This window comes from Mya arenaria, chromosome 3, assembly GCF_026914265.1.
Source record: "Mya arenaria isolate MELC-2E11 chromosome 3, ASM2691426v1".
In the NCBI taxonomy this organism is placed as follows: domain Eukaryota; kingdom Metazoa; phylum Mollusca; class Bivalvia; order Myida; family Myidae; genus Mya; species Mya arenaria.
The window spans coordinates 43,882,322-43,895,944 of NC_069124.1; the positions used below are offsets into that span (position 1 = coordinate 43,882,322).

Consider the following 13,623-nt stretch of genomic DNA (forward strand, 5'->3'; position numbering starts at 1 on the left):
AGCACTACGACGCCAAACTCAGTGAGGGAAATTCGCCCATCAACTATAGGCATACTTCACCATGTGAAGCCGCAGTGGTTTTAGGAAATGTGAGCGATTTAGGTTCTTAATTTAACTCTTGGAAAACCTTAAATCATAGTTTATATTTCCCTGACACATACTAAAATCAGAACTAAATGTTTTGGTTCCCATTTTGATTTAGTCCCGAATCAACTACAGTTACATGTGAAAATTGATGAAACTGCAACTTACCATAACCGCTTGGCACATTATGTACACATTGTAAAGTTCTGCCAGAAAATGTGATTATATGAACCTTTAGTCAACATGTTATTTCTATCATCAATGTGATTAATGTCCGTTGCATATGTGATCCAGCGGTATTTTGATGATAGTTTGCAAAGAAGCTAAAGCTTTTCAAGAGCTTGAATTGGCTATTTGTTTGAAACCTACATCATATGGACTGAGTTTCATCACTATTTAAATATTACACGTTCAGGAGCTTTATGAGTTGGTATGGATTGAAATTGCACGTTTGGTCAATGTTTATGCATTTGAAACTTCTCGGATTTGTTTTTCAGCTGGGACCAATCAATCCTACTCCCGAATGCCATGGTATAAACAATGATGATTTAATTAACCAAAAGTAAGATTTAAGAGTAAGATTGGTCCCAGGTAATATTAAGGCCATAATCATTCATCTAGCCCTAAACCACTGTGTTTAAAGCTCGTCTTCGGTGAATACCTTTCAATCTGCTTACATAACTTTAAATAACATTTTCTTTATTATTAACAAGCCCAGACCGAAACTGTTCGCAACGCAACTCGATCTTCTCCTCCCGTTTCTCACACGCCGTTTTGCCTGATTTTATCTCTCAAGCTCTTCAAAAAGGAGAACTTGTTTACTTTTTTTTATATATTTTTTTCTGCTCAAATAGGATACCAACGAATACATATCAACGACATATTGTGTAAGCATATATAGATTGTCAGATTAATTTGTAAAATGCATATCAGCGACATATTGTGTACGCATAGAAGGATTGTAAGGGAAATTTGTATAACATTTCCCTTATAATCTTAAATATTGTTAAAATGGTTCATTTACTATGACATTAGACTATGTTACCTGATCAGTGCTTTTGCAATTTTTAAAATTTGAACCTGTGTTTTTACACACCGCTTAATCTCTTTAATTTCTTTCTTTGTTACTGAACAAGGATGCTATTTGTAGCTTGACCCAATGTAATTGACCAGTTGGCAGTTGTCAATTCAACAATCAGTTAACCAATAATGCATGGATAATTCTAGTTGGCAGTTTTCATGATTTCTCAATTAAAAATTGTCTAAGTTGCATTTAAAATACACTCATGAGAGGTTATTTGGCACTCGCTCTATGTTTGTGTATCTTGTGCTGTTACACTTTTGTTGCTTTTCGAATTACAGCATCGTCATCAGTTTATAATAGACTACAGTGTCACTGTTGACTATGATCTACCTGCACCTTATAAATTTTTTCATCAATATGCACTTGTTTTCAAGCATTTATGCGACACAGAAAAGTTTTGTTAACGCAGGTTTCAATTTGCATTTAATAAGCAACAACACTACTGGAGTCTGAAAACCTCACAAAGTATCATCTTTACAATTAATTTTCACCAGGGTAATCGTATATGGTGTAAAACCATAACATTTGCACTATCTTTGTTATTCTTTAAGATGTTATACATAAGGAAAAAGACCAGGAACACTTTTAATGTGCATGAGTTTTTATATTTGAACTGTTATCACTATTGTAAGTGCTAAAAAGTAGTTTGAATAATACTACATCATCAGTGTTTTGCCATACAAGTGTTTCTTTCTAGCTAAAGAAATATATATATCTTTAGAGTACGTGTACATATTTATATAAATAATTGATATTAAACAAGAGCTGTCACAGTATGTGACGAATGCCCCCGACATGTGACATTGACCTATGAACAAGGTCAGTACATCAAAAGTTAAAGATCAAACAAATACATATGGCAAGTTATTTTAAATTGCCTCTGAACATAAAAAATACCACCCATACTTGACAAGCTACATTCTTATGTCCTTATGTTCAGCATTCCATTGTGAATAAACACTAAGTGTATCTTTCACCTTGGAGGTACAGTACACTCAACGAGTAAGACCCACTTTCCTCGCTCACTCCGAGGGATAAAGTCGATGATCACGGGTTTCCTCCGAGGGTAAAACTGTTGCCCTTGCTAAAATCCCCCGAGTTCCTCCGAGTGGCTGGCTTACCGCCGAGTTTAATATGAACGATAGCGTTGAGAATCGTCCGATTTTATGATCCTGTGGCGGAACTCCGAGTCTAATCAGATAAGCAAGAAATCATTCTTGTTTAGAAGTTATTTATTTTTATGCTTATGCACATTGTTAAGCGTAAAAGATTCTTACACGTACCAACGTTTAAATTGTATTTATGTCCGTAAACGCCAATTGAATATTGTCTTGAATAATAAACATTGAATCATTAAAGTATATCCACTAAGTTATTGCATCATAAAGCAGACGACTATTTACACGATTCTAAACCATGACCTCTGATGTCTAGCGCGTGATCAATACAATGTAGAATATACTATTTATTATCGGTGGTTAAAAGTTTCATGGAATTTTCCACAGAAAACAAGGCAAGAAGGCCTTCAAAACCATGCGCTATGAACTTTGAACGCGTGTTTGACCTCCTGATTTTCCGAAAATGTGTAACCTAGAATTTCTCAGAAGAAATGTGTTTATCAGTCATTAGCAAAAACGCGTTAATAAGATTCATGTGCAACAAGTGAAATACGACTGCATTCTTGTGGTAAGCTAACTTCATGCAAAACGGGCAGAGGAAAAAAAATAATAGCAATTTACTGGAGCCGTCGTAATAGGTTGAAAATTTTAATAAAATAAAAATAACTTTAGCATAGATTCTTATATAGTGTCCGCAGAGTTGCGCGGAGTTAACCCCTCAGAGGAACGCCGAGTTCGTTATGTTTCGGTCGACTGATCACCCTCCGAGGGCCTTAAATTCAACCTCCGAGGAACGCGGACAGTCGATAAAATCATTGTGTTGGCCGCGATAGCAAAAATCCGCGGAGGGAAATGGAAAGTGTGTCTAACTCGTTGAGTGTACTGTAGGGACATGGGTCTTGCACCCAACACGTCCTCTTGGTATGTCGAACACATGTGGCAAGTTATTTTAAAATCTGTTCATACAAGAAAAAGTTACAGCCCTGACACAACAACCAATACTCTGTGTCCTTATATGCAACACTACATTGTGAATAAACACAAAGTGTGACCTTGACCTTAGAGGTAGGGACACAGGTCTTGCACGCGACACGTCGCCTTGCTATGTCGAACACATGTGGCAAGTTATTTTAAATTCTGTCCATACAAGGGAAAGTTACAGCCCAGACACGACAACCTATACTCTATGTCCTTATATGCAGCATTCCATTGTGAATAAACACAAAGTGTGACCTTGATCTAAGAGGTAGGGACACAGGTCTTGCACGTGACACGTCATCTTGGTATGCAAAACACATATGGCAAGTTATTTTAAAATCTGTAAGTACAAGGGAAAGTTACAGCCCGGACACGACAACCTATACTCTATATCCTTATATGCAGCATTCCATTGTGAATAAACACTAAGTGTGACCTTGACCTTAGAGGTAGGGACACAGGTCTTGCATGCGACACGTCGTCTTGGTATGCCGAACACATGTGGCAAGTTATTTTAACATTTGTCAATACAAGGGAAAGTTACAGCCTAGACACGACAACCTATACTCTATGTCCTTATATGCAGCATTCCATTGTGAATAAACACTAAGTGTGACCTTGACCTAAGTGGTAGGGACACGGGTCTTGCACGCAACATGTTGTCTTGGTATGCCGAAAACATGTGGCAAGTTATTTTAAAATCTGTAAATACAAGGGAAAGTTACAGCCTGAACATGACAACCTATTCTCTATGTCCTTATATGCAGCATTCCAATGTGAATAAACACTATGTGTGACCTTGACCTTAGAGGTAGGAACACGGGTCTTGCAGGCCACATGTCGTCTTGGTATGCCGAACACATGTGGCAAGTTATTTTAAAATCTGTAAATACAAAGGAAAGTTACAGCCCGGACAAGACAACCTACATGTATACTCAATGTCCTTATATGCAGCATTCCATTGTGAATAGTGAATAAACACTAAGTGTGACCTTGACCTTAGAGGTAGGAACACGGTCTTGCAGGCGACAAATCGTCTTGGTATGCCGAACACATGTGGCAAGTTATTTTAAAATCTGTCCATACAAGGAAAAGTTCAGCCCGGACACGAGTTATTGAGCTGGACACACAGACGGACGGACGGTGCGATTTTAATATGCCCACTTCGGGGGCATAAAAATAATTCATAAATTAAATTACTGTTTTGGATTAAAAATCTGGCATAAAATTTACCCTGATAATGCTTTTATATTTTATAAATAAATTTAAGCACATGGTTGCATTATCCAATTGATTAAAACTTCCAAGTGATCTCGGCAAGTTAAAATAATTGCTTTGGCAACTGGTCAATTAAATGTGCATTTCCTGGTGCTGCTGACAGTCCAGATGACTTAATCTTAATGTTTTTTTGCTACTGTTGTTCTCAGGCAGGGATTCCATGTGCTGGCATTCCACATTTGTAATGTCCCGCATGCACATTCCAAAACTGAAGCCACACTCCATTTGTCATCCTCAAGTTAATTTAGACTAAAAGTAGAAGTTACGAAGTTATTTTTTTTTTTATTTTTTTATTTAACCTCGCAATTTAATAAATGATGTTTCTGCGTGATATATTTACTGCTTTAATAATATTTTAGTCCATTTGATCTGAAGATGTCTTCCTATCACAACCACATTTTTTTTACATAAACTGTAATTAATTTTTGACAGAATAAAGCTCCATAACAACAGCAATATTTGAGTGACATTTGCAAGAAATAGCGCTATTTGCAAGAAAATGAGCTTGACAAAGTATATTTGAAAGAAAAAAAATCCCAACCTAGTAATTTAAGGGATTTTACCCTAAACATTTATTTTTTAGGCCTTACAGTAACAGCTATGACAGCACTTTTCAAGAACTGAAAGTGTAACATAGAAAATCAAGATGTCGAAGGAGAGTCTATCAAACATGAGGAAATGTGGGTCGGATGACAGTATTGCCAGCATTGGCTCTGCCAATAGCCTCATGGATACATCTAAAGATAACATTGATGAGGAGAGGAATGGTTATAAAAATGGGAAAAGTCCAGCACAAGGTAATTTGTAAAAAGTGGTTTATTTCATTATGAAGAAAAATATGTAGTACATTATGACATACCATTTACAGTTGTGAAGTACTCTTTTGTCCAATTGGTTTAAGTATTGTAATGTTTAAGTGTATTTTTGTCAATAACTAAATAGCAACCAAAATGAATACAGTATAATTCATATTTAATTATAATACTGTAAAATAAGTTTGTTTTAATTTTTTTCCTCACAGAATTACAGTGAAAATATTACTATTTTTATAGTTTGATTTTAATGTATTATTATTTAATGCTACATGGCCACAAATTCTCCTGTAAAAAAAGCACCAAAACATAGCCAAATTTTAAATAAGTAAAATGAATTAAACATGATAATGCATTAAAATTAATATATTTCTTATTTGCATCTACTGTATCGAGTGTAAAACTATATTGTCCCCCTTTAAAAACACACTTCTGTAAAACACTAGAAATACATGTAAATGAACTGTTGTCAAAACTAGTACAAGTTCATAAGCCCAGCTTAACACTCCTAATGGTTTGTCAGTCTTGTTCAAAATCTAGGTTCCCTAGCTTGGCTTAGTTGTAACAATTTTCAAAACCAAATAGCAAGGTAAGCATTAAGGCTTTTGAATCAAAAGTCTGATTCATTTTACTGAATAACTATAATAAAAAAAATGTTTCCTTTCTTTTTGTGTATACTTTGATAAAAGGCATATCTTGGCCTCATAGATAACATTCATAAACTAAACATAATACATAAATATTTGTTGTTTTGTTGCAGTGTTTATTGAAATGGATGACATGGAGCCTGAAACGGGCAGCTACATGGATCAGCCGTACCCCAATATGGGCCTTATTGATGGCAGTCATGAACTGAACCATTCCTGTGACATATTACACATGTACATGGATATATGTTGTGTTTATTGCAGTGTTTATTGAAATGGAACCTGAAATCAGCAGTTACATGGATCAGCTTTACACCAATTATTTTTTGAATATGATCCTCATATATTCCTGTAACATAATAAACATGTAAACGAATATTTCTTGTTTTTGTTGCAGTGTTTATTGAAATGGATGACATGGAGCCAGAAACGGGCAGCTACATGGATCAGCCATACCCCAATATGGGCCTTATTGATGACAGCCATGAACTGAACAAGCCAAGAAATTTACCTGAAAACAGGCTCCAGTGAGTGCAAACGTCTTGACCTTTTTGTACTTTTAATTTGATACGTTTATTTTGACATATCGTCATGCCTCAGAATAAACTTAATTTCTTGTTCAACAACCTCAACCTGTTGTTAGTTTATGCAGTAAGGATATTGAACTAGACCTAGCATTTTCAGCTGCACCAGCTAGAACTTTTATCTTGTTCCAATCCAGCTCACGTCTGATTTCAGAGGTCTGTTTGTCCTACCAGTATTTCATTCTTTTGTTATAAAAATGTGCCAGACATAATATAATTCCATGCAAGTTAATTGAATTTTTCATACAAATTGAATTGACGGGTAATCATTTAAATTTTAATACTTAATCTTTCAGCCGAGCTCAGCTGGCTGTGAAACTAGTCGTTGAGCATATAGCTTTCCGAATGTTCACGATTGCTTTGATCCTGGGGGAGTTTTGCCTTGTTATAATCGATCTCACGCTTAACGGGGACGGCCATCTTGGTGACCTTGACCTTGCATCTCAAATCATCATGGGGTACTTCGTACTTGAACTAGCTGCTCGTATATTTTACAAAGGGTAGGTACATGTACTGCTTTGATTGTATTTTAAGTAAATGCCAGTCGAAACTTGAAGAGAATATCAATATTTGAGCCTTTATTTTTTACTCAAATTTAAACAATGTTTGTTTACTGTATTACAGCTTAATAAAATTATTGGCGATCCATTTTGATGCAAATTCCAAGTCCTAAACTCATTGATTTTCCTGAGAATTCATAATTCCGAAATATGTGCATTCTGGGAATGCACATGTTTTATTGAAATATGGGCACGAAGTAATGCTTGGGACTCTCAGAGTTTTGCCCAGGATCCATGGTTCTGAAATATGTAAGTCTGGAGGGATGCATTCTATCAAATTTCAAAATGAATCGCTAATATGATGTCAATAAATACAGTGCAGAAACGACATTTAAAAGGGGAAATTCTACACTATCTAGTGCACATGTTCTTGATGATTTCATTTTATGAATATGTTATCTTACTTTCATTGCCATTTATTACAAAAATTATGAAACAAGTTTAAGAAAAAGCTAGCCTTTGGCATTATATAGTGAGCCTTTGGTGGTTATGTTAAGCCTTATAAAGAGAACCTTTCGGTAGCATTACATCACATTTCTTTCGGAGTTTCATAACATTTTCTATTAAATGGCCTTGAATGAAAAATAATTTTATCATTACACTTACGTTGCCAAAAATGAAGATTTTATTTATTTTTCAGCTTAAAGTTTGACGCTAAATTAGTTGGGCGTAATGACTTTAATGTCAATAATAATGGTTGTATTACGCTCTAAAGTAGTAATTTCATGTTAATCATTTCTCTTTAAACCTTAATGATGTCTAAAATTTATATGCGTGTAGGGGGTTTAATTAATATTTGTATATAATTTCACACATAATATTTGTATGTGGGATTTTAATTTTCATCGTATTTGTTTTTGTTTGAAAACATGTTATGAATTTGTTGAACATTCAAGAGATTAATTCAAGGTGCAACAATGTCAAAAGTAATTTTTACGCCCTTGAAAGTCTTCTTATTTGAAATGATATTTTCAGTTATATACATTATTATTATTATTATGATATCCTTTATGGAAAATATTTACTTTCTATTTGTATATGGACAGCGCGTTTTCAGTAAACACGGCACAAACCACAATATAAGTTTGTTTTAGTGGTCAACATTTTATTTTGTCCAAAGAGAAGATAGTATTTCTCAAGTTCTTAAATACATTAATTTCAGAAAATCAGCAGTTTGCTGTTATTGTTTTAAAGCAGGTGAAGTGTTAATTATAAACATGCTGTTATTGTTTTAAAGCAGGTGAAGTGTTAATTATAAACAGTGGTTGGCCCAGTTAGCGGGTAGTTTACAAAATATTATGTAGGTTTTGCAATTTAAATATTAATTTCAGTAAATCACCAGTCAGTTGTTATTGATTTAAAGCAAGTGAATCGATATATAAATAAAATTTAGTAGGTAGTTCACAGAATAAAATGTAGACCACTAAAAGGGTTAAGGATTGTTAGTTTGTACTTACATTAAACAAATCCTTATGCTACTGCATTACATCAAACCATGTAAGCACATACTAACAATTATTACCGTATATATTTAACCTTGATTGTAAGCAAGCTGATAGCTTATAAGATCACTCTCGAGTCCGTTTCCTGAGCAGAAACCAGTACTGTGTCCTTTTTGAGAGGCTCTGAGAAATTACCCCTGGTGGGGATCGAACACACAACCTCTCGGGTGAGAGGCAGACACCTATACCATTAGACCAGTCTCAACCTAAATTCAATTGATAGGAGTTTTATCATTTGGATTTTAGTTAATCAAACCCTGTTTGGTGCTTTCAGAGAGTTGTTTTTCCACAGCTGGGCGGACATTATAGATATGGTTGTAGTAGTTGCAGTGTTCAGTATTGACTTAATGATTTCAAAAGGCAATTATGAGAGGTAACTTCCCCCAAAGGGTCATCGAGCATTTTTCAAAATTTTAATATTGTCTGTATTTCTTCTTAATTGGAATTCTCTGCAATTTTTCTCCAGGAGCGTGTAATGTCAAATTTGATTTGCAACTTCATTAATGAAGTCTGAAAGCTTTTTACAATTCGAAATGAAATTTTATGGAAATACAAATTTTCAGCAGGCCTCTTTCTCGATGAATGATTGTTTTTTTTAGGTATTGTCAAAGCTTGTGTGTGATCTTCATCATTAGTGTCATTGACGTTGTTGTCAGCTAAAACTCTGATGTGGATTATAGTTTGGAAACTGTTAAACAAATTACACATGATCAATATCATAGTCCATGGAAATTTGCAAACTTTCCCTAAGGAAGCAAGAAATAAGGCTCCAAACTTGGTATGAAGGTTTGGGGTTCTGGTGTATGCATATTTTGTATTTATGTGTGTGTGTCAGAAGGGGATGGGGAAGTGGCTGAGATATACCCACCCCAGTCCCATAACTCTGGTTAATATGTTTGTTAAGTTATGCCCCTTCATCAGTTGAGAAAAATAGACCAGCATTGGCATCCCAATTGTGCTCTTTTTTATAAAAAAAAAATGGCAAATTTTTTCTTTCATTTTGTGGGGCCGATATTTCGTTGTAAACACGTTGACATGATCGTCTCGATCTGTTGAATTACTAGGAATTTTACTGAAGAAATGCAGACAATGATTGGTTTAGGTGGTCAGACGTTGTAATAACGTTGTATTTGCCTTCCACGTCTGCAGACATTAGTTTCCTTTTCAGTTTGTTTTGTTTTTATTTTATCAGCAGCAACTGCACTCGTTGAATCACAGCTAAAAATAGTAATTTTTTGCGTTTGGATTGAGCTTGTTTATATTTCTGATTCTTGCATAATTTGTTTGGGCACCCACATTTTCCGATGCATGTTCATTGACAATTTCATCGCATAAACTATCCTGTAAGCACTAAAATAAAGAATATTTATGTTGGATTACATTCAGCAAATACATTGTTGTATTCTCTTCATGAAACTCTTGAAAATTGACCTAACATTAATTTGGTTCATAGAACAGAACAGAACATAATTTTATTTGACGTATACCCACAACGTACAAAAAAATCATAGTATATAAATACATTTAGGTATATAACGTGAATTTAACATGTCACATATGACTTCGATACTTGCAATGTCAATATGTAAATATGAATAATTTGTCATATGTGAACAAAATTATATGCAAATTATAAAATATGAGGATTAGCTGATATAAACTAATCAATTTATGAAATGAAAGTTTTATGTGAAAGAGATTCTTCAATATCTTTGAATAATTTAAATACAGTATTTTTGTTGACTGACTTTAACAGTTCTATAACTTTGTACATACTTGGTCTGACATAGAAATATTTCTTAAGGTATTTCCTTCTGATATTATTATAACAAGGATATATTAATATAAATATTACTTTTTGGTAGTTTGACTATGCTGGTGTTTTTCATCCTGGTACACGGTATTTTCAGCAGAGATCAAATACATGTATTATCGTAATTAATTGCCGTTCTAAATCTCAAATAACAATTTCTTTCAAGGCTAAATATCATACTAATTAATGAAAGAATGTTGCTCATAAACCTTTTAAATGTCAACTTAAGTGTAATGAATGGTCAGCATTTTTATCAACCTGGTATGGTTATCTTATGACAGCGAAATTATCAAATGGCCGTGAACTTTGTGACAAGCTAGCAAACCAGGATTTTATTGTCAGTCCAGTCTTCTTACATTTTGATTTATGTTCTTAATGTTGAGTCAACAGTTGTCACTCCAATGAATTAACAACGAATCCATTGCCCACTATATTGTACATGTACATAAACATGACGGTTTTATTTCATGATCAGCTGTCCTGTGCATATTTTCTGAAAGCAAATTTCTGCCCAGTTTAAATATTTGTTTTATGTCTTACAAATAAACTATTCTCTTTTTAAGGCTTATATATATATATGCACCAGACTTGATATTTATTATATCATACACAAAGGTTTCTTTGTCCTAACCATGGTATTCAATTTCAAATATTATGAATAGCCCTTGTTTTGTTTATGTTTTAATGCCATATTTTCTCTCTTTCATCACAGGTATTTGTTTGTTTTGCCTTTGATTTTGCATTCTTGTGCATTGTGTTTCCACAGCTGCAGTCAATGTCCATTGTTATGTGGTAACTCGATGAATCATTTGCTTCTGTGTCAATGAAATTAGTTGTAGGTATCTTTGGTATGTGAGGAAAAATGTCAGAACTCATTGACTATAGGAATGGTTTTGGCAACAACCCTGTAGTGTCATCATTGATGTATACTGGCAATATGAAAAAAAATAAACCTAAAGGGGCACATTAAAAGTTAACACTTGATAGATGCACAAAAGGCTTTATAATTGATTGTTAGATGACATGAAGTAAAATCTAAATGATTAAGAATGGGTTGAGTGAAGTATTTAACAAGACCTTCTTAATTATTTAGATATTACTTCAGGTCATCTCACTCACTTAGAATACAACCTCATTGGCTGAAACATTGTAAATGCAAAATCTGATTCAGGGCGTGTGTATCTGATGGGGGTCAGTCGACGAACCTTTAAACACCTGTGAAAGTTGAAATTCTAAATGATTAAGCCTTGTACTTAATGAGTGCCTATGGTTAAATTCATTGACTGAAAATATAGGTTGTATTTTAAATTGTGTTTTCAATTTAAATATCAACCTTACAGACCAGGAATTCCTCAGTTAAAAAAGACACCAAAATATTGCTTATATTTTTTTTTTATCTGTACACGAAGTATATGCTTTTTTTGTTATATCATTAAAGTTAAATGAAAACATAATCAGTGTGTGTATACCACGTGATAAAATGCATCATAAATGCTACATCGGAAGACACGATTTTGCTTCAAATGAAGACTTTAAACAAAGATAACTTCACTATTTCTATACCATTTTAAAAGAAACAGAGAGCAGTCTACGCCGCTTACGGAGCCCCACCTTCGGTCTTTTACCAGATTATGATTGGGAGTTTAGTTTCTTAAAACACTTCGACAAACCTTTTCGCAATAAGGCCGTCTCATGTAGCACGGTCAAAAAATTATCTTTGAAACAGGTTTGTCAATGTGTTTGATGAACCTCGGTAATGAAACGACGACAGGGCTCATTAAGCGGCATAGACTGCCCTTTGTTTCATTTAAAATGCTGTAGTAAAAGAAAAATTATTTTTGATTTAAATCTTCATTTTAAGCATAATGTTGCCTTCGGACGTAGCATATATGACATAATTTATCACGTGGATGTATTCACACTGATAATAATCCATTAAAGTTCATACCTTTCTTTTGTGCATCTATCAAGTGTGAAACTATATTGTTTCCCTCTAAGTAGGTAGCTTCTTAAATTGAAAAGAAGCCAGGTTACCCACTGTTGGACATTGATTGTTATGTTCTTCCTACACTGCATGTGTGTGTTTTCAGCGAACTGTTCTTCCATCAGTGGTTAGACATAGCTGACATGGTGATTGTCATCGTCACCTTTGTCCTCGATATTGTCTTTAGTGGCTCGGGCTATCCCAGGTAATACACCATCTCTCTCACAACATCCAATACCCATGCTTCAGTACTATGTACATGTAGTAGTACTGTATATGTCCTCGTAGATGTGCACACCATAAAAGTTCCTTTACGAAGATACTCAGTAATGCAAAATTTTACTGAAAAAGTTCAAATCCCAATAAAAAACAATAAACAATGAAATTGTGATTTTTATTATGGGTAACCAGATCGTATTTGTAGTTGTTTTGAAGCAAAATCCGGCTATACGAATCTGCGGAAATGTCTGTAGACGTATCAGATGTTTGGGGGTCTTTTTCTTGGAACCCCATCTAATTTGGGTCTTACCAATGCATACCCTGATACAAAACTTCAAAACTTCACGAAATGAAATAACTTTCTCTGTAAATCATGGTATCAGTCACCATATCTTAACAGTGAACCAGTTCTGCTGATGTCATTAATACTGCCCAAAACCGTAGTACACTAACTAGAAAACATGGAAATTGTAACCCAACTTATTTAACACGTTATTTAATTAATGTAAAGCACTCATGTCTTATACTAGGACATATACGGTATACAGGGTACCTAGGGTACTGTGAATCACGCTGGCTTGAATTAAAGACAGGGACACAGAGTGGCTAGACAAATCGAATTAAACAGTTAACAAATATTGTTCAGTTAGTACATCAAGTATTTGGGCACTTCTTGTTAAGACTATGAATGTACAGTTGACATCAGGTGTTCACCTGATATTGCTTTAAAATATTTCCATTCCTTAGTTTAACACTTGACACCTTAATATGCTAAATCACTTTCTTTCAGTATATAAATGCATACATTCAACACAAATGAAAGACTCCTTAAAAGCTTTATTAAGTTTTATTTTCAAGCCAGCATTATTGACAGTATCCTAGGTACCCTGGAACCCCGAACAATATATCATCATGTTTTACTACATTTAAGTACAACTGATCGGCTTGTCACCTTTGTGT

General features: G+C 34.3%; 1 protein-coding gene across 4 annotated transcripts in view; it reads left to right on the forward strand.

Annotated features, from left to right (window-relative positions):
- The first annotated feature begins 869 nt into the window (after positions 1-869).
- Positions 870-13,623, forward strand: part of LOC128226454 (phosphatidylinositol 3,4,5-trisphosphate 3-phosphatase TPTE2-like) — a 60,476-nt gene continuing 47,722 nt past the window's right edge. Inside the window, exons 1-5 of one of the 4 annotated variants that reach the window (XM_052936335.1) lie at positions 870-971; positions 5,126-5,339; positions 6,399-6,528; positions 6,882-7,085; positions 8,922-9,020. In XM_052936335.1, coding sequence (XP_052792295.1) covers positions 5,189-5,339; positions 6,399-6,528; positions 6,882-7,085; positions 8,922-9,020 — 584 coding nt within the window. In that variant the 5' untranslated portion in view covers positions 870-971; positions 5,126-5,188. Of the gene's footprint in view, positions 972-1,017; positions 1,029-5,125; positions 5,340-6,398; positions 6,529-6,881; positions 7,086-8,921; positions 9,021-12,550; positions 12,650-13,623 lie in introns of those variants that run through there. The other 3 variants (XM_052936333.1, XM_052936336.1, XM_052936334.1) reach the window with 3 other exon arrangements.